General features: G+C 33.9%; 1 protein-coding gene, 2 non-coding genes and 1 pseudogene across 4 annotated transcripts; all 4 read left to right on the top strand.

Annotated features, from left to right (window-relative positions):
- Positions 1-757: 757 nt before the first annotated feature.
- Positions 758-9,792, top strand: LOC103910790 (serine/threonine-protein kinase pim-2-like). Of its 2 annotated transcripts, none has more exons than XM_068220657.2 (8): positions 758-2,906; positions 3,667-3,729; positions 3,829-3,923; positions 4,014-4,064; positions 7,317-7,695; positions 7,787-7,963; positions 8,330-8,418; positions 9,516-9,792. In XM_068220657.2, the coding sequence occupies exons 1-8, from the start codon at positions 2,426-2,428 to the stop codon at positions 9,525-9,527; spliced, it is 1,347 nt and encodes a 448-aa protein (XP_068076758.2). In that variant the 5' UTR covers positions 758-2,425; the 3' UTR covers positions 9,528-9,792. The 2 variants fall into 2 exon arrangements, with proteins under 2 accessions (XP_068076758.2, XP_073804679.1); XM_073948578.1 differs by lacking the exon at positions 9,516-9,792 and adding an exon at positions 8,594-9,303 and having other exon boundaries at positions 2,105-2,906; positions 8,330-8,472.
- A 9,964-nt stretch (positions 9,793-19,756) lies between these two features.
- On the top strand, positions 19,757-19,875 carry LOC137494032 (5S ribosomal RNA). The gene has a single exon (XR_011014007.1). It is a non-coding gene; the product is annotated as a 5S ribosomal RNA (ribosomal RNA).
- Positions 19,876-19,933: 58 nt separating this feature from the next.
- LOC137494025 (5S ribosomal RNA) lies at positions 19,934-20,052 on the top strand. The gene has a single exon (XR_011014000.1). It is a non-coding gene; the product is annotated as a 5S ribosomal RNA (ribosomal RNA).
- Positions 20,053-20,110: 58 nt separating this feature from the next.
- LOC137494164 (5S ribosomal RNA) lies at positions 20,111-20,226 on the top strand (annotated as a pseudogene).
- Positions 20,227-24,910: the final 4,684 nt, after the last annotated feature.

Below are 24,910 nucleotides of genomic sequence, written 5' to 3'. Positions count from 1 at the left end.
GAATAGGCTCAGAAACAAGCTTTCATATCAGAAAAATCAGCTCCTTGAGATAATCATGTTTTTCACTTTAAATATATGTTAGTCTTAAGTGTTCTACAGACAGCCAAATGCCAGAAGTGCACTTAGGATGTCACTGGCACCCAGACAAAATGGAAATCAGCCATACGTGTTCTTTTGAGTGCCCTTAAGTGTTCAAAACACTGCCAACAGTGATCTTCCCTCTCAAAGGTGATGATGAAGATGAAAAATGCAGCCATGATCACTTTTAAATGAACATGCTGTGATTTCATTTGTCAAAGATAAGGCTATCGTGTGCGATATACCACATGACGAATGCAAGGAGGAGCTGATAAATAACGTAAAGCATAGATAAAAAAAAAAAAATAAAAATTATATATATATATATATATATATATATATATATATATATATATATATATATATATATATATATATATAGTCTGTTTGATAGCACAGAAAGAGAAGAGCATGAACAGACATTGACCAAAATAAACATGCAGCAAGTCTAACAGACTACAGGTTATAACTACACAGTTTTTAACTTTTCTATTCAAACTTATATTAATCAAACTGACTAAAATACTAAGTTAAACTTTGAAAAACTGGAAAAAAAATTCAGTTGGAGCATGATTAACTTATTTAAATAAGTTAAAGTAACATAAAAAGTAAAGTAATAAAAAGTGGTCATGATTTTTTGTCAAATAGGTATTTACAGTGCTCTTATTTCAGCACAAGGTTTTTAGGCAAACGTCATTTTGTTGTCTAATGTGATGACAATCAAATATAAATATATAAGTGCTTGTGTGTCCTAAATATTTGTAATATTTTGAGCTTTTAAATCACAATATACAGCTATAAAAATAAAATTACATAAGATTGCTGCTGATTTTGCAACCAAATGTGAGGTTGATGTAGCAGGAAGACTCGCAGTGGGTTCTCAATGTATGGTAAAGCAAGAAAATTGGAATTTATAAACTTATTTCCTTAGGAATTCCTTAGGAATTTATAAACTTTTTTTTATAATTTATAAACTATAAACACTTATAAGTATAAACACATCCCCCCAGCCAAAAGACAGCTTAAGTAAAATGAGCTGAAGCAACACAATTCTTGATATTTTTTTGGAGATAACTCAATTGTTTTATGTTCAATCTACTTAAATTTGTTTCATTAACTTAGTCTATTTGTGTTGGGATAGCCTGAATAAATTGTGTGGAACCCTGCATTTGGGAATTAGAGATTCTCCATTTATCTGGGTTTGCTAGTTATGGGTTTGAGGAAGCTGTTATTATTAGTTTTATTCTATAAAGGACTGATACAATTTCTTCCAAATTTCAAATAAAAACATTCTCATTTAGAGCATTTTTAATTTTCATACAATAAAAGTTGGTCAAAACAACAAAAGTTTTTATTTGATGAGCTTAATGTGCCCTAAGCTATTGATTTCTTAACTTTTAATAAACTAAACTTTTATAAACTTGTCTAAAACTTACTTCTACTTACATTTTAAAATGATTTATGCTAAAATGGCAATATATTTATAATAAATTGGGAATAAATTTGATCAGAATTGTGTGGAATGAAAAAAACTTATGTTTTAGTCAAACTGAGAATGTTTTTCCATGTCTGTACATCACAGAATTTATAAAATACACTTAACAGTCAACGCAAGACAAAGCCTTACACATTTTCTTGGATATTTCTTTACAAAATGTCATATTTTGCAAGAATATTTCAGAGATTTGTAACATAATTTGTGGTAAATCATAGAATTAAAGTATATCCACTGCTTCTTTGCTGAATTTAATTATTCATAATGTCAATAAAAATTGATAGCCAAGAAATAAGAGTATGAAAATAAAGACACTCTGTTGGTTCACCTTGATAATTTCTACCTCATTAAAAATGTATATACAAATTAAGGGACGTATACATTCATATTTATGTATATGTGTAATTTTTATCCTTACAAGTCACAAAAAGTGAGTCATTTTCTTCTTTTAACATTAATAACAACACAGATAGTAGCATGTGTATGAGGCTGCCATCAAATATTGACCCAATACAATACAATTGGCACAATATAGACATCTGATGTACTCCTCCATGCAGGTTTCTTAATAATTTTAGCCTGTAAGCAACCCTGTGCTGCATTTACAAACCACTATAAACACAAAACAGCAAAGGATCCCATTCATTTTAAACTTGCACAAATTAAAACATTTGAAAAATAACAACAGCCCAAAGCCTTCCATATTAAAATTCTTAGAATGCGCCTGGATGACATCATCGCCTGACATTCTACTACTTGCTTTTGTCGGTTGTAGTTTTGGCATTTCGAGTTGCAGATTGATCGGTTTACTATTACAGTTTATCAGAAAGTTATCAGAAAACATTTTTCATCATGCAGTTTGATCATAGTCCCTGTGTACTACTCAAGTACACCCCCAACATGCCGGAGAACCATCTTCATCTTTCTGATGAGCCGCATGTTGAGGTTGGAGAGATAGGGAGAAAGGAGAAAAAGAGAAGCTTCTGGAAGTGGCCAGTTCTCCATCGCAAAACTGGAAAATACGACCTTGTCCAGGCTGCGAAGAAATACCAGTATGAGGCTGAGGTATATCAGAAAGTTTCTTGTCAGCCCATTGAAACACCTGTTGGGCCTGAAGAGGTTCCAGAAGTGAGAAAGGTAAAGAAAGGCTTCTGGAAGTGGCCAGTCTTCCGTCGCAAAACTGGAAAATACGACCTGGTCCAGGCCACGAAGAACTACCATGAAGCCATGTTAGAGCAAAAAGTTTCTAGTCAGCCCATTGTAACACCCATTGGGCCTGATGAGGTTCCTGAAGCCAGTAAAGAAGAAAAGGACGTCTGGAAGTCTAGTAGAGGTAAAATCACACTCACAAGTGATTATGATACAAGTATTGTTTAATGGCCAAATCTCTAATCAAGTAATATTTTTATAACTGGTCTTGTTTATACCATTTTAATGTATTAATATCATTGGCCCATTAACAATTCCTGCTTGATGTCAAACTATTTCATAACCTTAATAAAAGGCAAATCCAGTCATAATTTAACGTTAAAACAGCTATCATAGCAATATTTATCAATATGTGGAAATTTCTGTATTCTCGGAAGCTGTGGAAATTAAAAATGTAAAACAGGATATATGTTCGAACCACTGTTAATGTTTACATCCCTCAAAATGCTCTATAGAAATGTGATATATGAAAATATATGCAAATTACAAATATGACATACAAGTTCATTTTTGGATTTTGCATGTAAAATGTGTCATATATGTTAAATGATTGCAAAAAATGGCAGTTTATATTTGTTTTTTCAACCATTTGCATTATAAATCTGTACATATATGCAAAAATAAGTAGTAAAAAATAAGCAAATATGTAATATGTACAAATATATTAGCTATAATAATATATGTATATGTATATTTGTGGCTACACACACACACACACACAGTACATACAGTATATCAAATTGACATATATCAGATTTCTGTGTGGGATGAAATTAAAATAAGTCTAAATATGTGACTTTACATTCATAGACTAATTAAAAAACATGATAATCTGTATTATATAAAGTGCTATTTACACAACGGTGACTTGATTCGTATTACAGCTTCTGCTTCAGAAGACCATGTCCCTGCTGCTGAGCAGCTAGAGGAGGACGACACAGAAAATGGTAAGATAGGAATTGTTATTAGTATTACAAACGTGAATACAAAATATATATATCTAAAATTGTACATCATACTGACTGCAGTTGTTTATTTTTTAACAGACACGATTTTAAGGCATTATGAAATGGGTGACAAGCTGGGCAAAGGTGGATTCGGCTCTGTCTACAAAGCCACACGCCGCAGGGATGGACTTGAGGTGCTTTCACTAACAAAACATTGCTTTATCATTGCTTTATTCAAAACTTCTACCACATGCTAACTGCTAATTCTTTGCTTTATTGATCAGGTTGCTGTGAAATGTACTGTAAAGTCACCGAAGATGAAGGAACTCACAGTGGTGAGTAGTCCAGATACAATTCAATGTCATGATTTGATTTGATTCTAGATTTGATTTTCTTAGGATGGGACAAAATGGGATTGAAGACGTTATATAGTAAATGAAAACATGTCCTTTTAGTAAGTACGTAAGCAAGTAAAGTGAAGTTTTTTTTCCCTCTCCGCTGTCGTCACTGCCTCGCATGGTTCAGGATTGGTAGAGCTACGCATCGATGAATTTGCTCTTCAGTGTTTGAACTCTCAGTAATGATTAAATCACACTGAACTGAGCTAAACTGAACTGAACTTAAACACTAAAACCTGAACCACACTGTTCCAGTTACTATGACCATTTATGTGAAGCTGCTTTGACACAATCTACATTGTAAAAGCGCTATACAAATAAAGCTGAATTGAATTGAATTGAATAAAGTAAGGCTTTTGTTTTGCTTTGTGCTTTCCATTTAAAATTAGAGGTAACCACTGTAATTGAATAATGATCTAAACAAAGATGACAGCACTCATGAAGAACGAGCAGCTTACATCTAAACTAGACTTTATCATGTAGAAATTAAAACAGAATTGAAAACAAAATGGTTTTGTGAAACTATTGGCCTACTACACTGTAAAAAATTGCTGTTAAAAAACGGTCAGATTCTACGGTAAAATAATGTTTTTTCACTAAAACAGTAATATTCTGTTAAAACAGTGCTTTCTGGATAACATTTTTGTTTTCGACAAAGTAACCAACTGCAGAAAACTGTGAGCTAACAGAGTTCAGATTCGATGTTTTGAAGTCTGTGTTTGAAATCACACTTTGTGTCCTTGTTCACTATTTCATACACTAGTTAACTAATATAGTTCACCTGACAGTTTTAATGAACACTAATAAGTGAATTCAGACACTGATGAACACCTGCTGTTAATAATTACAATTACTGAAGAAAAGAAACAAGAAACGCAAACAGTGACTTGAGTTACAACATTAAATAAAATAAAATAAAACAGCTTCAGTCTCAGCAGAGGATCATTAAACAACTCCACAAACAACAGCAGACACACACTTATTACTGACTGATTTGACTTCCATACTATTCTCATTGAGATCCAACAGAAATTAGGGTGTTTTTTTGTGTCACCGTAATGGAGTGAGGGGCTGGTTTAGTTGGGCTCTTCACCCTTAAACTTATTAATTCAGACTCTCCAATTACTATAATAAAGAGGTAACAAAATGCTTATATTATAGCAATCAAGTTGAAAAGTCAATAAATAGAGAAATCTATTAGTCTGAAATTAGTTCTGATAAATGTTTTGATATAAATCTGGATGAAGGGCCTCATGCAATAGATTTTATGCTTAGTTGCAGGTATTAATTTAATTAATGAGAAGTGGAAACAGAAAAGATACCTCCATAATTATTAACAGTTAAGAAATAACATACAAAAACAGTTCAGTTATGACAAATACACACTCAGACCTCATGAATCTGACCTTGTATCTCAACAATGGTAACATCTCAAATGTTTCATGCTGCAATGCATGCTGGGAGTGGCACTGTACAAATATCCCAGCATGCATTGCGGTATAAATAAATGTTGTATAATGGTCTAACAGTTTTCTTTATTTGTGTTTGATTCTGCTGTTGTTTATGTTTAGACTTTCAGTTGCCTGTTTGTGAGTTAAACTGTTAATTTTGTTAGTTGTCACCATTATTGAGGTTCATACGCTGATTATTGATGTCTCTTTGAGTGCGATTTACACCATAGAGCAGTGTTATTGTCCAAGATATTCTTAAAAACTTCCAGAAATCATTGCCATATATAGACATATAATATAAAACAATAGATTTAACATTGAATAGGAACAGTAAACTTTATTATACTAAATGAGAACAGACTCTGCCATTTAATAGCAACATGAACATCACCAGATCTTATTTAGGTTTTTGGCTGGCTTGCCTCAACAAAGGAGCTTTTTAAACAAACGTCTTAACAATTGCAGCAGCCAAGATATATAAATGTTATAAGTGACAGGGCTAAGAGCCCAACTAAAGCAAACTCTGTTCTCCATGATGGTGACGTAAAACTTTAACTTTTTCTCAAGAAGAACTTTAGTAAATGTTATACAAAAATACATGTATTAAGTAATAAGTGTAGCTGGTGATGATGTTTGTAGAGTTGTTTAATCATCCGCTGATCATTTAAATGATTTAATCATTTGTTGTTCTTCAGGTTATTTCATTATAAAGCTGTGACTAAAGTTTTGTATGTTCTGTTCTTGTTTTTTCCCTTCAGTATTTCTTCATTTGTTCATTGTTAATCCTCAATTATCATTTAATTAGTCAGTTAATTAATGAATTTACTTCAGCTTTGCTACATGTTTCTTGAACACTCAGTAGTGTGGACACTTCAATAAAAACTGAAGTATATGCTCTGGGGTTTAAAGGGTTAAAGGTGTGAGAGGTAAAAACAGTGTAAAAATGTATTTTAACAGTAATATACTGTTAATTTACACAACAGAAGTAGACTGTAAAAAAACAGTAGATTGCTGGCAACCACAGCTGCCAGTAGATTACCATTAAATCAAGGAAAAAACAGTATTTTACTGTAAAACCTGAAGCTAATTTCTTCTGTGTGTCACCGTTGTGGAGGAGAGTAGAGCCAGTGTATGAGTTAAAGATGAACAATGAGCTGCTGATGTTATTCTGCATGTTTCTCTATTTAAAGATAGCGGCTGTTTAGTGGCTGATGCTGTCAGAATCTCTCTGGTGATTCCAGATTTACATGTATGTGTGCTGTTGTGAAAAATAAGACATTAGAGTTAAACCAAACTTTTCTAACTAACTAAAATAAGTCATCATTATAAGTATGCTTCTAAGCATATATAGCACATTACTTCATAAACTCATTCAGCAGTTGACCAAGTTGAGGCAGTTGCTTTCAGTGAGCAAAATGAGTTCACTTGAGTATTGTGTAAATCAATGTAGTCCATGTATTTTTACAGCAACATACTGTAAAATAACAGTACATTGCTGGCAACTGCAGCTGCCAGTATTTTACTGTTTTTTAACGGGACAATTTTTAACAGTGTACATAAAATATCTGAAGAAAAAAAAGTAGATAAGCTAAAGACTCCATTTACAACAGTATTTAGATAAATCCACTTGATTAGATTGTTTCAGAGCCTTATATGTATGTTAATGTCCGATTACAATTGAGTTTTTATTAAAAGACCTTCAGGAAACTGTCTAACTGTCATCATTTCTCTCTTTTAGCCTGGTTATGACAAACCCCTCCCTGCAGAAATTGCCCTGACAATTATGGCCAACAATGGTCCCTACGTCCCCGAGATAATCCAACTCCTAGACTGGGAGGACAATGATGCCCACTACATTATAATCATGGAGCGACCCATACCTTGTATGGACTTGCTTCACTTCTTACGCCACAAGGATGGACCTCTTGATGAGAAGACGGGACGCCATATAATGCGGCAGGCCATTCATGCTGCGAGCGTTTGCTTTGATCGCGGTGTCTTCCATCGGGACATAAAGCTTGAAAACCTCCTGGTGAATCCAGACACTTTGGAGGTAAAGCTAATAGACTTCGGCTGTGGTGCGATTGTAAAGGGTTCCGGCTACAAAGTCTTCTGTGGTAAGTGTTATGAACTTTGTTTCCATAAAAACCACACACTGACGATTCTGTTTAAACATATAAACCATTGGATGATATCTTTTTTTTCTAGGCACAAGAAAATATTTCCCTCCGGAGTATGAATTGCATGGCAGGTACCATGCACAGCCAGCGACTGTTTGGTCTCTAGGGATCGTCCTGTTCGCATTGATGTGTGGGGCTTTACCCACTGTCTCCGACCACTCCTTGATCAGGGACTATCTTTGGTCTAGCCCTGGCCTGTCAATAGGTGAGAGCTTCATCAAAGTGTGAAGAGAGCAGGTCTTATAACTATTTTTGACGTACGAGCGTGTGCAACTATTGTAATTTTTTGGTTCGAGACTTCCAATCTTATTCACTTCCATTAATTTTAAGACATTAAAAACTGCTTGCTATGCTGGTTAATGTTGCACACCAACATTGTCTTATTATATCATTCTACTTTTTATGTACAGTCATGAGCCCACTTGTGTGTAGAGCGAGCAGTTTGACCATTTATTATTCCAAGTCATTTCTCCCATAGGCAACTGAATCGGAAGTACTAACGCACTTTGGCATTGTAGATTAAGATCTATAAACTATTAAACTTAAACACCCCATTCTTCTTTCTGCACAGAATGCTGCCAGATGATCTGCGGTTGTCTACAGCCAAACCCAGATGAGAGACTCGCTCTGCAGGAGATGCATCTCCATAACTGGTTTAAGGTATGAAGCCTAAAGCTAAATGGCTTTCATTTCTGTTGATCATCTTAAGCAGAGGTGTCTAAACCAGAGTCTGCAGGCCAAAGTTAGCCTTTGATAACTTGATTTGCCCTTTGATTTGGCCCACCATCCCATCTAAATAGAGAGTGAGAATGACAACAGAAACACAAACTGAAAGTAAAAGATTCGATTAAATGTTATATTAAATATAAATAGTCACTCAATAAATAGAGGAACACATCAGCGATGCACATCAAGGCAAAAAACAGGTGCAGCTTGACTAGTGTAACTCCATTCTGTTATAAATGGGATTGTTTTTACTGAACGAATAAATACTGCATTAGTTAATATAAATCAATGCTCTCTAGTTTTGTTTAAATGTTGAATAACTTAGGAAATAGCCAATGGCAACTTTATGGTAAGGAGTTTGGTATACTTTGGTCCAACACGCTCATTCAAGACTGGTTTTTAGCCCTCAATAAAAAAAGTTTGGACACAGCTGATCTTAAGTCTTAAAGCATTACTTAACCCCCCAAAAAAGAAAATTCTGTTATTAATTACTCACCCTCATGTCGTTCCAACCCACTGAGACTTTCATCTTCAGAACACTAACTAAGATATCAGGAGAGCTCAACCTTGTTCCTGGAGATCCACCTTCCTGAAGATTTCAGTTGCAACTCATGTCAAACACACCTGCCTGTAATTATCAAGTGCTGTTCAGGCTAATTAATTGCTTCAGGTGTGCTTAATCAGAGTTGGAGCTGAACTCTGTAGGAAGGTAGATCTCCAGGAACAGGGTTGAGCACCTCTGTCTTAGATCAAATCCAGGAGTTCTCTCATCCTTCTTAGACAGGAACAGTCCTGAGGTGTTCAAAGTCCAGAAAAAAGGTTAAAACATTGCATGTGACATTAACTGTAATCATACCAAGGTCCGAGAACATATTTGTGCACCTAAAAAAAAGCTACTGAAGATGAGCATAAGTCTTAGGGGATTGGAATGAGTGATTAAAAACAGGATTTTCATTTATGGGTGAACTAATCCTTTAAACTCTGTCCAAAATGTAATGTATTTAGACAAAAAACACTGATTTATGTTTCAGGTCATGGAGTAAGACAGGACAAACAACTCAGCAACCCTAGCACACCTGAGGACTGCTGCATTGGATTGCTCTTTGTATTATATTGTTGCCTTGTCATCTTCTTTAATAGTGCAGGGCAACTTACATATGAGTGCCTTTGTTGATTAATTAATTTGTCATGAATGTTTTGAATGTATTGTCATTATATTATTATTATACACATATGCAAATGCACTATATATGTCATGTGTGTTTCTTATATACTGGTGAATTATTAAAGCATTATAAAATCAACATCATGTCTTGTTTTTATTTATTATGTGACCAGTTACTGATTATACACTGACTTCTTACTTTTGTCTTACAGGTTTCACCATTTTAAGACATTTTAAGACCATTTTGAATGAAATTTTAGACTCATAAAGCACTAAAGACTAAGGATTTTTTCAAATTACCCAGATGAAAAAGAAATTTATTTGACCTATCAAAATTTTTTTATAATAATAATAATTTAATGATAATAATACATTAATAATAAACAATTAAATTATTTTAGATTTTTTTTCTTAACTAAATGTTTTAAATATTGTGTAAAAACAAGCAAGCTCTACTCGTATCCATACAGCTTTTTCCCCAACATAAACTTCTTTAAAATAATACTAAAGTGAACAAATGTTTTAAAATATTTAAAAACTATAATAAAGTAAATCTATGGACAACAATCTGTCCAGGTCAGTGTCCTCAGCAGTACATGGAGAAACAAATGTCATTGTAAGGAAAATAATTAAACCATTATGATAAATAGAGTTAAACATTACCTTTTTAAATAAAAAAGTTAACAGTTTCATAGAGATGGATTGTTGGTGATTGTATGGGGGTTTGGACAGATTGGATAGCAATACATGAACAAAAGAAAATTAAAACCTGTTTAAAAAGATTTAAGACCAACAACACAGTATCACAGTAAATCTAGAGCTTTTTAAGGCCTAAGATTTGGATTTTGAGATTTAAGACTTTTTAAGACCCCACAGAAACCCTCTACATAACAGTATTACATAAATGATTTGTCTTTCGGTAATTTCCAAGGAAACATTTAAAATATATATATTTAGGCTATCTTGAGCCAAAACACTCCAGTCTCCAGATTTCTTACCATTATGCAACCAGACATATTTCGCATATCTGTTTAATCCAACACCAAACAAGTATATTGCTCTTTAAAAAACAAAACAAAACGGTTAAGATACAATATAAAATTGTCATTATTTTTTCCTGCATGAACAATAACTTTCTAAAAAAAAATCTTTAACACTCCTAAGTAGATTATAACACTTATAATCTCCAGATAAAGAAAAAGCTATCGTGTGCGATATACCACATGACGAATGTTAGGAGGAGCTGATTTATAACGTAAAGCATAGATTATATATATATGAGTCTGTTTGATAGTACAGAAAGAGAAGAGCATTAACAGACATTGACCTAAATAAACATGCAGCAAGTCTAACAGACTACAGGTTATAACTACACTGTTTTTAACTTTTCTATTCAAACTTATATTATTCAAACTGACTAAAATATTAGGTTAAACTTTGAAAAATGGAAAAAAATGTAGTTGGAACATGATTAACCTATTTAAATAAGTTAAAGTAACATAAAAAATATGTAGTCATGATTTTTGTCAAATAAGCTTTTAAAGTGCTCTTTTTTCAGCATAAGTTTTTCAGGCAAACGTCATTTTGCATTTACATTTAGTCATTTAGCAGACGCTTTTATCCAAAGCGACTTACAAATGAGGACAAGGAAGCAATTTACAAAACTATAAGAGCAACAATGAACAAGTGCTATAGGCAAGTTTCAGGTCTGTAAAGTCTAAGAAGGAAAGTATTAGTATTAGTATTTTTATTTTTTTTTTTTGGGTACAGTTAGTGTGATATCCAGAGAGGCAATTGCAGATTAGGAAGTGAAGTGGAGACTAAATAGTTGAGTTTTTAGTCGTTTCTTAAAAATAGCGAGTGACTCTGCTGTTCTGATGCAGTTAGGGAGTTCATTCCACCAACTGGGCAGATTAAGCGTGAGCGTTCACGAAAGTGATTTCTTCCCTCTTTGGGATGGAATCACGAGGCGACGTTCATTCACAGAACGCAAGTTTCTGGAGGGCACATATATATGCAGAAGTGAGAGCAGATAAGAAGGAGCAAGGCCAGAAGTCACTTTGTAGGCAAACATTAGAGCTTTGAATTTGATGCGAGCAGCAACTGGCAGCCAGTGCAAACGGACTAGCAGCGGAGTGACATGTGCTCGTTTAGGTTCATTGAAGACCACTCGTGCTGCTGCGTTCTGGAGCAGCTGAAGAGGCTTGATAGAGTTAGCTGGAAGCCCAGCTAGTAGAGAGTTGCAGTAATCCAGTTTGGAGAGAACAAGAGTTTGAACAAGGAGTTGAGCTGCATGTTCAGATAAGAAGGGTCGGATCTTTCTGATGTTATAGAGTGCGAATCTGCACGATCGAGGCCAAGTAGGTGGAAGAAAGTATTTAAAGGAGGCAACAGTTATCATTAATGTGGAAGATGTACAGGAAGTGAGAGCAGAAGATATTATTAAAGCGGTGATTGAAAAGTGTGGGCATGGAAAAATTCTGGCTTTAAGACCAAGACAAGGGAAGGAGTACGAACTAACAATGGAAACAGAAGAATTATGTGAACAATTGACTGACAAACTGATGATAAATGGGGTGAACTGTGAAATTAAAAAGCTTCATAATAGGGATTTTGTTGTTTCCTTCATGCACCTGCCGGTCTATCTGGAAGATAAGGAAATTCTGGAAAAATTAGATACTTGGGGAGTTTGTCCCATAACTAAAATTAAACGAAGGTTTTATCCGGGTACCGACATAGAAGACGGAACAAGGTTCCTTAAAGTGAGGTTCCCTAAAGAGGTGGCATCCTTGCCATACAGCACAAAAATGGAGACAGCAGAAGGAACGCAGTACTTCAGGGTGATGCACAGCCATCAGGTGAAGACCTGTAGGCTGTGCATGAGCCCGGAACACATGCTGAAAGACTGTCCAGAATTCAAGTGCTACAAATGCGAGGAAAGGGGGCATTTTGCAAGACACTGTATCACTGTCAGGTGCCCGGAATGTAAAAATTTTTTAAACAAGTGTGAATGCTGGATGGAAGGAGAGGAAGGAGGAGGAGAAGATCAGGACCGGCAGGTGCATGAAGAAAACAACAAAAGGGAAGAAGATAATGAAGCAATAGAAAGGACAATGGAGGAGGAAATGAATAACAATGAAAAAACGGAAGGAGAAAACAAAAATGAAGAGAATGAAGTACAGTTATCAGGACAGGATGGACAGTGGTCACAAATGGAAATATCGGACAGTTTCAAAACTTTTTTAAGCATGGTGGAAAAAGAGGAACTAAGAAAGACTGGTCAAGCTGAAGGAATGGCAAATGATGAAGAAACAAGGATGGAAAATGTGGATAAGAACAAAGTGGAAAGAGGATTTTTAAGAAGAAGAACTTTTAAGGTAAAACCAAACTTGGACATGGCAAAGAAAAAAGTTTTAACAAAGAACAGAGCTAAATATGTAAATAGGTATGAAGTGTTAAGGGGACTGGAAGAAGATGAAGAAAAATGATGTTTTTAAAATATTTTATCTATTTTAAAATGCTTTTAATCTTTGTCTCTTTTAACGGAAGGAGTTGTTGGTTGAGAGCGTTGGAAGGAGATGAAGGACAATGAGGATGTGTAGGTTTTTAATTTCATTTTTATTTATTTTAATGGTTTTAAACTGTGTGTCTTTTAATGCAAGGGGACTGATGGGAAAAGATAAATTTGAGAAAATAAGAGAGAAATGTAAAAACAAGGAGGTGATAGGTTTACAGGAAACAAACTGGAAAGAACATGCAATGAATGATTTTAAAAAGTTGTGGCAAGGGGATATAATATATAATAATGGTGATGGTAAATCTGGAAGAGGTGTTGCTTTTTTAATAAGGAAAGATGTTTTAAACTTTAAAAGAATTGTGTATAGGGATAATTATGGAAAATGTTTAGTAATAGAGGTGAACTATGAAGGACATGAATTAATAATAGCAAATATACATGCACCAACAGAAGATAAAGACAAAAAAGAATATTTTGAGGTTTTAAATAAAGTATTAAAAGGTTTTAAAGAAATAATAATGATGGGAGATTTTAATACTGTTTTTAGAAAACAAGATATGGCTGATGGAATGGTTTTTAAATCGGATATAGGAAGAAAGCAACTAAATGAGTTAATAAAGGAAAATAGTTTAATAGATATATGGAGGGAAAGGAATAGAGAAAAAAGAGAGTTTTCAAGGAGACAAATAGTGGGGAATTTTATATGTCAAACGAGAATAGATTTTATTTTATGTACTAGAAATATTGAAAATTTTATAGAAAACATACAGTATGAAGAGAACAGTTTTAGTGATCATAAGCTCTTGCATTTTAAAGTGAATATAGAAAACATACAAAAAGGACCAGGGACTTGGATTTTAAACACAACCATTTTAAAAAATCAAGATTATGTTCAAAAAGTCAAAGAAATAATAGAGAATGAAAAAGAAAATAGAATGTATGATGAAGATAAAAGGATATGGTGGGAAAACACAAAATATCAAATCAGGAAATACACAATCAAATATTGCGCAGTACTACAAAGATGTAAAAAGTATACAGAAAAAGAAGTTAAAAGATCCTTAGAAAAAGAATTAAACAAGGAAAATAAAGATATTGAAAAAATCAAAGAAATAGAGCAAAAATTACGAGATTTAGAAGAAGACAAATATAGGGGGGCAATGTTGAGGAGCAGATCTAAATACACAGTAGAAGGGGAAAAATGCACGAAATTCTTTTTTGATTTAGAGAAGCAAAGAGGTAAAGCAGGAATACTAAAGGAAATTAAAGGGAGGAATGGAAAAATTGCGAAAGGAAACATAGAAATACTAGAAGAAATCAAGCATTTTTATGAAGATCTATTTAAAGCAAAAGGTATTGATGAAGAAAAAGAAAGGAAGATTCTAAATTATATAAAAGTAAAACTAGAAAAAGATGACAACAAAGAATGTGACAGAGAAATAGAAGAAGAAGAGATTGAAATTGCAATAAATCAACTAAATAAAAAGAAAAGTCCAGGTATAGATGGAATAGGAAATGAATTTTATATTGTTTTTAAAGATATTTTAAAAGGAATACTTAAAGAAGTTTTTAAAGAAATTTTTAAATGTAAAGAGATGAATGAAAGAATGGGGATGGGATTAATGAAGTTAATATATAAAAGAAAAGGAGCAAAAACTGAATTACAAAATTATAGACCAATAACAATGTTGAATACAGATTTAAAGATTTTAGCAAAAGTTTTAGCAAATAGATTAAAGGAAGTGATGCCTAAATTAATTAAATCAAATCAAGCATATGCAATAAAAGGGAGAGATATTGCAGATGTAACAATGAGTATTAAAAGCACAATAGATTATTTACAAGAAAAGAAGATGAATGGTTTTTTAATTAGTGTAGATTTTAAAAAGTCTTTTGACAGAGTAGAACATACTTATTTATTTGATGTACTCAAAACATTTGGATTTGGAGAGAATTTTAGTAATTGGATTAAAATTTTATATAAAGGGGCTTTAACAAAAGAAAAATGTAATGGTTTTTTAACAGATTGTTTTAAAATTACAAGATCAATTAGACAAGGATGTCCTCTTTCAGCACTTTTATATTCCTTAGTCGCAGAACCTTTAGGGTTAGCAATAAAACAAGAAACTAAAATTAAAGGAATAAAAATAGAAGAAGAGGAGGATGAAGGAAAAATATACCAGTATGCTGATGATACAACAATAATAGTGAAGGAGAAAAAGAGTGTAAAAGAAGCCATGAAAAAAGTACAGGAGTTTTGTAAGGGTACAGGAAGCAAAATAAATGAAAATAAAACACAATATATGAGGTTTGGTAAAGCAGATATTTTAACAGATTGTTTCCAATTTACACTGTTAAAAATTGTCCCGTTAAAAAACAGTAAAATACTGGCAGCTGCAGTTGCCAGCAATGTACTGTTATTTTACAGTATGTTGCTGTAAAAATACATGGACTACATTGATTTACACAATACTCAAGTGAACTCATTTTGCTCACTGAAAGCAACTGCCTCAACTTGGTCAACTGCTGAATGAGTTTATGAAGTAATGTGCTATACATGCTTAGAAGCATACTTATAATGATAACTTATTTTAGTTAGTTAGAAAAGTTCGGTTTAACTCTAATGTCTTATTTTTCACAACAGCACACATACATGTAAATCTGGAATCACCAGAGAGATTCTGACTGCATCAGCAACTAAACAGCCGCTATCTTTAAATAAAGAAACATGCAGAATAACATCAACAGTTCATTGTTCATCTTTAACTCATACACTGGCTCTACTCTCCTCCACAACGGTGACACACAGAAGAAATTAGCTTCAGGTTTTACAGTAAAATACTGTTTTTTCCTTGATTTAACAGTAATCTACTGGCAGCTGTGGTTGCCAGCAATCTACTGTTTTTTTACAGTCTATTTCCCTAGTGTAAATTAACAGTATATTACTGTTAAAATACATTTTTACACTGTGTTTTTACCTCTCACACCTTTAACCCTTTAAACCCCAGAGCATATACTTCAGTTTTTATTGAAGTGTCCACACTACTGAGTGTTCAAGAAACATGGAGCAAAGCTGAAGTAAATTCATTAATTAACTGACTAATTAAATGATAATTGAGGATTAACAATGAACAAATGAAGAAATACTGAAGGGAAAAAAAACAAGAACAGAACATACAAAACTTTAGTCACAGCTTTATAATGAAATAACCTGAAGAACAACAAATGATTAAATCATTTAAATGATCAGCGGATGATTAAACAACTCTACAAACATCATCACCAGCTACACTTATTACTTAATACATGTATTTTTGTATAACATTTACTAAAGTTCTTCTTGAGAAAAAGTGAAAGTTTTACGTCACCATCATGGAGAACAGAGTTTGCTTTAGTTGGGCTCTTAGCCCTGTCATTTTTAACATTTATATATCTTGGCTGCTGCAATTGTTAAGAACTTTGTTTAAAAAGCTCCTTTGTTGTGGCAAGCCAGCCAAAAACTTCAATAAGATCTGGTGATGTTCATGTTGCTATTAAATGGCAGAGTCTGTTCTCATTTAGTATAATAAAATTTACTGCTCCTATTCAATGTTAAATCTATTGTTTTACGTTATATGTGTATATATATATGGCAATGATTTCTGGAAGTTTTTAAGAATATCTTGGACAATAACACTGCTCTACGATGTATACTGCACTCAAAGAGACATCAATAATCAGCATATGAACCTCAATAATGGTGACAACTAACAAAATTAACAGTTTAACTCACAAACAGGCAACTGAAAGTCTAAACATAAACAACAGCAGAATCAAAACACACACAAAAAAAAAAACTGTTAGACCATTATACAACATTTATTTATACCGCAATGCATGCTGGGATATTTGTACAGTGCCACTCCCAGCATACATTGCAGCATGAAACATTTGAGATGTTACCATTGTTGAGATACAAGGTCAGATTCATGAGGTCTGAGTGTGTATTTGTCATAACTGAACTGTTTTGTATGTTATTTCTTAACTGTTAAGTATTTATGGAGGTATCTTTTCTGTTTCCACTTCTCATTAATTAAATTAATACCTGCAACTAAGCATAAAATCTATTACATGTGGCCCTTCTTCCAGATTTATAACAAAAAAATTATCAGAACTAATTTCAGACTAATAGATTTCTCTATTTATTGACTTTCCAACTTGATTGCTATAATACAAGCATTTCATAAAATCATTATTATAGTAATTGGAGAGTCTGAATTAATATATTCAAGGGTGAAGAGCCCAACTAAACCAGCCCCTCACTCCATTACGGTGACACAAAAAACACCTTAATTTCTGTTGGATCTCAATGAGAATAGTATGGAAGTCAAATCAGTCAGTAATAAGTGTGTGTCTGCTGTTGTTTGTGGAGTTGTTTAATGATCCTCTGCTGAGACTGAAGCTGTTTTATTTGATTTGATTTTATTTAATGTTGTAACTCAAGTCACTGTTTGTGTTTCTTGTTTATTTTCTTCACTAATTGTAATTATTAACAGAAGGTGTTCATCAGTGTCTAAATTCACTCATTAGTGTTCATTAAAACTGTCAGGTGAACTATATTAGTTAACTAGTGTATGAAATAGTGAACAAGGACACAAAGCGTGATTTCAAACACAGACTTCAAAACATCGAATCTGAACTCTGTTAGCTCACAGTTTTCTGCAGTTGGTTACTTTCTCGAAAACAAAAATGTTACCCAGAAAGCACTGTTTTTAACAGAATATTACTGTTTTAGTGAAAAAAACATTATTTTACTGTAGAATCTGACCGTTTTTTAACAGCAATTTTTTACAGTGTAGAGAAGTAGAAGAACTGAAAATTTTAGGAATTTTAATTGGTAAAAATGAAAGAAAAGCAACAGAAAAGATGTGGGATGATCTAATAAGAGGAATAGAATCAAGATTAAATTTTTGGAGGATGAGAGAACTTTGCTTAAAGGGTAAAGCCTTAATATTAAATGTTTTAATGACATCAAAGCTATGGTATAAATTATATGTAACAGAAATGCCATGTTGGATAGAAGGGAGATTGAAAAAGTGTGTTCAAGATTTTTTATGGGAGGGGAAACCCCCAAGAATTGCGTACAATACAATAATAGGAGCAACAGAAGAAGGAGGGATAGGATTGATGGATATTAAACAAAGGAAGAATTGTCTTAGAGTGAAAATAGTTAAAAAGCTTTTACAAGAGGAGAACTCAACAGAATGGAAAAAGGTCATGAAATATTTTTTAAACAAAGTTGGCAATTTTAACTTAGGAGAAGACATTCTTTGGTTAAAAACAAAAAACTGGATGACGGAAAAGTTACCAGGGTTTTATCAAGAAATTTTAAGTGCATGGGGGAAATTTTTAGACGGAGTATTTTACCAAGTAAAGGGAAGAGAAAACTTGTTAAATCAACCTTTGTTTTTAAATAAAAGTATTTTAAAAGAAGGGAAGGAACTATTTTTTAAAAAATGGATGGATGTAGGGATTTTAAGAATAAGGGATGTTCTTTATGAATTCAAAAAGGGATTTTTACCTAAGCAATATATAGTAGACTTAATGGAAGAAGCTAAAGAGGAATACAGTGTAAAGGAAATAGAAAATAAACTTGAAACGGTCAAAGGTGCCATACCAAAAGAATGGATTACAAGAATAGAAAATATGGAAGAAGGTGGGAATGAAAAAGTCATACATGTCAGTTTAAAAGGAAAGCTTTGTGATTTTAAAGATTGTTTACTGAAAGACTTTTATGTGTATTTTAGAGATAGTGTATTTCAAGAACCAATAGCAAATAACTTTTGGGTACAAAGATTGAATAGTGTGAAAAAGGAAAATATATGGAAAAACATGAGAGGGAAAATAATAGAAACAAGATTGGAATGTTTTGAATATTTTATAAGACACAAGGCAATTTTTACTGAGTGCATTTTAACAAAGATACATATAGAACAAAATGCAACATGTAAGGTTTGTTTTCAAGAAGATGAAGGAATTTTACACCTGTTTTTATACTGTAAAGAATTAGAATGTTTTTACATGAAATGCCAAAAAATGCTAAAAGATTTATTGAAAGACTGGGATGAAGAACAATTGGAATGGAATACTCTTGTGATGTTCGGATGGAATATGCAAAACAAAAACAAAAAGTTTGTAAATCTTCTCATAATGATGATTAAAAAATTTGAGTGGGAAAGAAGAAATGTAGCAAAACAGGAAAAAGTTGTTTTAAATGTGTGGAATGTACTAAAACGAAAAATGGAAAGATACATAGAAAGGCTGTACTGGTATTTTAAAGGAGAAGATATGTTACCAAGCTTTTATGATGTGTTTAATGATGAAGTGTATAATGTTTTAAATGGTTTAAAGTGGAAAATGCCCAAAGAGGATGTTATGTTATAAAAAAAAAAAAAGAAATGCCCGATCTCATCTGAACTCGGAAGTAAAGCAGGGTCGGGCCTGGTTAGTACTTGGATGGGAGACCGCCTGGGAATACCAGGTGCTGTAAGCTTTTCGAAGTGCTTCATTTGGCAGCTGATTTAAATAGCCAACGCTTGACATCCTCTTTCGCTTACGGCCATACCACCCTGGAAATGCCCGATCTCATCTGAACTCGGAAGTAAAGCAGGGTCGAGCCTGGTTAGTACTTGGATGGGAGACCGCCTGGGAATACCAGGTGCTGTAACCTTTTCGAAGTGCTTCATTTGGCAGCTGATTTAAATAGCCAACGCTTGACAGCCTCTTTCGCTTACGGCCATACCACCCTGGAAATGCCCGACCTCATCTGAACTCGGAAGTAAAGCAGGGTCGGGCATGGTTAGTACTTGGATGGGAGACCGCCTGGGAATACCAGGTGCTGTAAGCTTTTCGAAGTGCTTCATTTGGCAGCTGATTTAAATAGCCAACGCTTGACATCCTCTTTCGCTGGAAATGCCACCCTGGAAATGCCCGATCTCATCTGAACTCGGAAGTAAAGCAGGGTCGGGCCTGGTTAGTACTTGGATGGGAGACCGCCTGGGAATACCAGGTGCTGTAAGCTTTTCGAAGTGCTTCATTTGGCAGCTGATTTAAATAGCCAACGCTTGACATCCTCTTTCGCTTACGGCCATACCACCCTGTGCATGTGTGATAGTGGTACATTCCAGGAAGTGTTTGGCTGCAGTTGGTGAGAGAGGCGTACCAGATTTTCTTTATTTTTGTTTTTGTCTTAAATACATTTTTGTTAAACTTTTTTGTTTGTTTAGTTTGTCCTCCCAGCAGCGTGAGCTGTTCGGGAGGAGTGTTTTTTATTTAGTTTTTTTTTTGCAATGGACGGATCTACGGTGACAGACCTGGCAATGGCGGACGGAGTTGAGAAGGCAAATGACAATGGACTGGACAGACGACAACGAGAAACAAACCAATCGGAGAAGGAAGCAAGGAAAAGGATTTATCTAAAAGAAGCAACTGTAACAGTGGACATAGGACAAGCAACAGAGGTGAGAGCAATGGATGTAATTAAAGCAGTGACGGAGAGGATTGGGGATGGAAAGATTTTGGTCGTAAGACCAAAACACAACAAGGAATATGAAGTAACACTTAAAAGAGAGGAAGATGCTGATGAGTTAACGGACGAATTGACTATTAAAGGGATAAACTGTGCAGTTAAGAGGCTACAAAACCGTGATTATGTTGTCTCCTTCATGCATCTGCCTGTCTATGTTGCTGATAAAGATATTTTAGACAAATTGGATCATTGGGGAGTTTGTCCCATTTCAAAAATTAAAAGAAGGTTTTATCCGGGCACAAATATTGAAGATGGGACGAGGTTTGTGAAAACCAGATTCCCCAAAGAAGTGGCGTCCCTCCCGTACAGCACAAGAATAGAGACAGCAGAAGGTCCACAATACTTTAGGGTGATGCACAGTCATCAGGTGAAAACGTGCAGGCTGTGCATGAGCCCAGATCATGTGGTAAAAGACTGTCCTGATTTTAGGTGCTATAAGTGCGAGGAAAGGGGGCACTTTGCAAAGTTTTGCACTGCTGTGAAGTGCCCGGATTGTAATAAGGTTTTAAATAAATGTGAATGTTGGATGGGGGAAGAGGAGGAGGAGGTAGAGCAGCAGGTAGGCAGGCAGATGTATGAAGGAGACAATATCCAGTCAGAGGACAAAACAACAACACAAGAAAAAAGAACAGAATCTGAAAGTGAAAAACTACAAGAGAATGAGACTAATGGACTAGACAGAGTCACGGAACAGGAAGGGACAACATGGACACAAATGGATATGACTGACAGTTTAAAGAGTGTTTTAGAAGCAGCAGAATTGAGCGATTCGAATAATAAAGACTTAAATCAAGGACAACAGGAAGACACATTTTGGACACAAATGGACATGACAGACAGTTTTCAAAAGGCATTGGACACAGAGGAGACAAAGGGCCAAAGTATTGACGAGCAAGCCGATTTAGAGGAACATTTACAAAAGGATGGAAACAAAGAGACACAGGGGAAATCAGCAAAAAGAAGAAGATCGTTAAAGATAAAACCTAATTTAGTGACTGCAAGAAAAAAACTGCTAAAAGATGAAGAAATTGAATGCGCAAATAAGTATGAGCTGCTAAAGGGCTTGGAAGATATGGACTGAGATGATGTTTTTTATGAATGTTTTTATGTCTTTTATGAATGTTTTTATATTTTTTATGGTTTTAGGAATTGTGTCTTTTAATGCAAGAGGGCTTTTAGACATCAGGAAATTTGAAAAAGTGAAAGAAATGTGTAAACGAGAAGATGTGATTTTACTACAAGAGACAAACTGGAGGGAAGAATGTATGAACGAAATAAGAAAAAGGTGGAGTGGGGAAATGTTATACAATAATGGGGATGGGAGGCTAGGGAGAGGAGTTGCAATTTTATTAAAAGAAAACAGTGGGGTTTTATGTAAAACAATCTATAATGACAAAGAGGGAAAGTGTATGATATGTGAAATGGAGTATGAAAAGAAAAAAGTAATTATGGTGAATGTTCACGCCCCAACAGAGGAGAACAAAAAGAAAGAGTATTTTAATGTACTTAGAGATTATTTAAAGAAACACGAAAGAGTTATTATCATGGGTGATTTTAACACTGTTTTTAGTAAATTAGAAATGGCTGAGGGAATGGTTTTTAAAACGGATAAGGGGAGAAAAGAACTGAAAATATTGATGGAGGAAATGAATTTAATTGATGTGTGGAGAGAAAGGAATGAACAGACAAAAGAGTACTCAAGAAGACAGATAGTGGGGAATTTTTGTTGTCAAACAAGAATAGATTTTATTTTATGCACAAGAAATGTTGAAGGGTTTATAAACAAGATTAAATATAAAGAAACAAGTCTGAGTGACCATAAGCCACTTTTTATGAAGCTTGACTGGAGTAATGTGAAAAGAGGGCCAGGGGTATGGGTTTTAAACACAGCGGTTTTAAAGAATGAAGACTATGTTTTAAGTGTAAAGGAAATTATTCAAAAGGAAAAAGGGAATGAAATCTATAATGAGGACAAAAGAATGTGGTGGGAGAATGTGAAGTATTTAGTTAAAAAGTTTACGATAAAATATTGTAGACAATTACAAAATTGTAAAAAATATAAGGAAAAGGAGCTGAAAGAAAAACTAGAAAACGAATTGAAAAATGAGAATAATGGAAAAAATATACAAAAGATAAAAGAACTGCAAGAAAGATTGAAAGAAATGGAGGAGGAGAAATTTGAAGGTGCAAGATTAAGAAGCAAAGCAAAATTTACAGTGGAGGGGGAAAAGTGCACTAAATTTTTCTTTGATCTAGAGAAGAGAAGAGGGAAGTCAGAAATGATTAGAGAAATAAGGAGCAAAAATGGGAACATAGTAGAACAACATGAGGAGATTTTGGAAGAAATAAGATCATATTATGAGAAATTGTTTTGCACAGAGGGAATAAAAGAAAAAGAAAAAGGGGAATTACTAAATCTAATAAAATCAAGGGTAGAAGAAGGGGAAAAAAGAGAATGCGACGAGGAGATAAGAGAAGAAGAAATAAAAAGAGCAATTAGTGGATTAAACAAAAAGAAAAGTCCAGGAATAGATGGGTTGGGAAGTGAATTTTATATTGTTTTTAAAGATATTTTATCTAGTATTTTAAAGGAAGTATATGATGAGATTTTTGAGAATGGTGAGATAAATAAAAGAATGGGGATGGGCTTAATGAAGGTGATATACAAAGGAAAGGGGGATAAAGTAGCTTTAAAAAACTATAGACCTATAACAATGCTTAATACTGATTTGAAGATTTTAGCCAAAGTTTTGGCTAATAGACTAAAAGAAGTGATGCCAAGCATAATAAAAACAAACCAAGCATATAGTATAAAAGGACGAGACATTGCGGATACAACTATGAGTATTAAAGACACAATTAGATATATAAATGATAAGCAGAAAGATGGTTTTTTAATTAGTCTGGACTTCGAGAAAGCTTTTGATAGGGTGGAGCATGACTTTTTATTTGGAGTGTTAAAGAGTTTTGGTTTTGGGGAAAATTTTATAAAGTGGGTTCAGATTTTATATAGAGGAGCGGTTACAAGGATAAAATGCAATGGGTTTTTAACAGACTGTTTTAAGATAACAAGGTCAATTAGACAGGGTTGTCCGTTATCTGCACTTTTATATGCTTTAGTTGCAGAACCACTGGGATTAGCTGTGAAGCACGAGGACAGAATAAAAGGAATAGAGGTAGAGGGGGGAGTGAATAAAATATTTCAATATGCTGACGATACCACATTAATACTACAAGATCTGGCAAGTGTAAAGCAAGCAATGGAAACAATACAACATTTTTGCAAGGGTTCAGGGGCTAAAATAAATGAAGATAAAACAGTATATTTGAGATTTGGGAGAACTGAGGCTTTATCTGGACATTTTACTTTTAAGGAAATGGATGAAATTAAAATTTTAGGCATTGTAATTGGGAGGGATGAAAAGAAAGCAGAAGTAACCATGTGGGAGGAAATTTTAGGAGGGATTGAACAGAGGCTGAGGTTTTGGAAATTAATGTCTTTAACTTTAAAGGGGAGGGTTTTAATTTTGAATGTTTTAATGGTTTCTAAATTATGGAATATTTTATATGTGTCATCAATGCCACTGTGGATGGAAAAAAGGCTGAAACAATGTTTTTTAGATTTTTTATGGGAAGGGAAACCTCCAAGAATAGCATATGCAACGTTAATTGGAGAAGTAGGCAAAGGGGGTCTAGGTTTAATAGACGTGGAGCAAAGAAAAAACAGTTTAAGAGTAAAAATGGTAAGGAAATATTTGGATGAAGACAATAAGGCAGCATGGAAAAGAACAATGGAATATTTTTTAAGTAAAAGTGGCAATTTTAATTTGGGAGATAATATTTTATGCATGAGGATGAAAAAATTCATGACAGAGGGTCTACCAGATTTTTATAAAGAATTGATTGGAGCATGGGGGAAATTTTTAACTTGTGTACATTTTAACATACAAGGACGCGAGAACATTTTAAATCAGCCTTTATTCTTAAACAGTGGCATTCTTAATCAAGAGAAAGTGGTGTTTTTTAGGAAATGGTGGGAGGTGGGAATAACAAGAGTAAGGGATGTTTTATATGAATTTAAGGAAGGATTTTTACCGGTACAGTATGTTATTGACGTAATGGATGAAGCGAAGGAGGATTTTAACAGACAAGACTTAATAAAGGAATACGACATAAT

Source organism: Danio rerio, chromosome 4 (genome assembly GCF_049306965.1).
Source record: "Danio rerio strain Tuebingen ecotype United States chromosome 4, GRCz12tu, whole genome shotgun sequence".
Lineage (NCBI taxonomy): Eukaryota > Metazoa > Chordata > Actinopteri > Cypriniformes > Danionidae > Danio > Danio rerio.
Note: the sequence above shows the minus strand (reverse complement) of the source record. Positions and strands in the feature narration are given on the sequence as shown.

Coding starts and splice junctions, on each gene's coding strand:
- LOC103910790 (XM_068220657.2), top strand. CDS start 2,426: ATGCAGTTTGATCATAGTCCCTGTGTACTACTCAAGTACACCCCCAAC. Junction 2,907..3,666: donor CGTCTGGAAGTCTAGTAGAG/GTAAAATCACAC, acceptor TTCGTATTACAG/CTTCTGCTTCAGAAGACCAT. Junction 7,964..8,329: donor TAGCCCTGGCCTGTCAATAG/GTGAGAGCTTCA, acceptor CTTTCTGCACAG/AATGCTGCCAGATGATCTGC.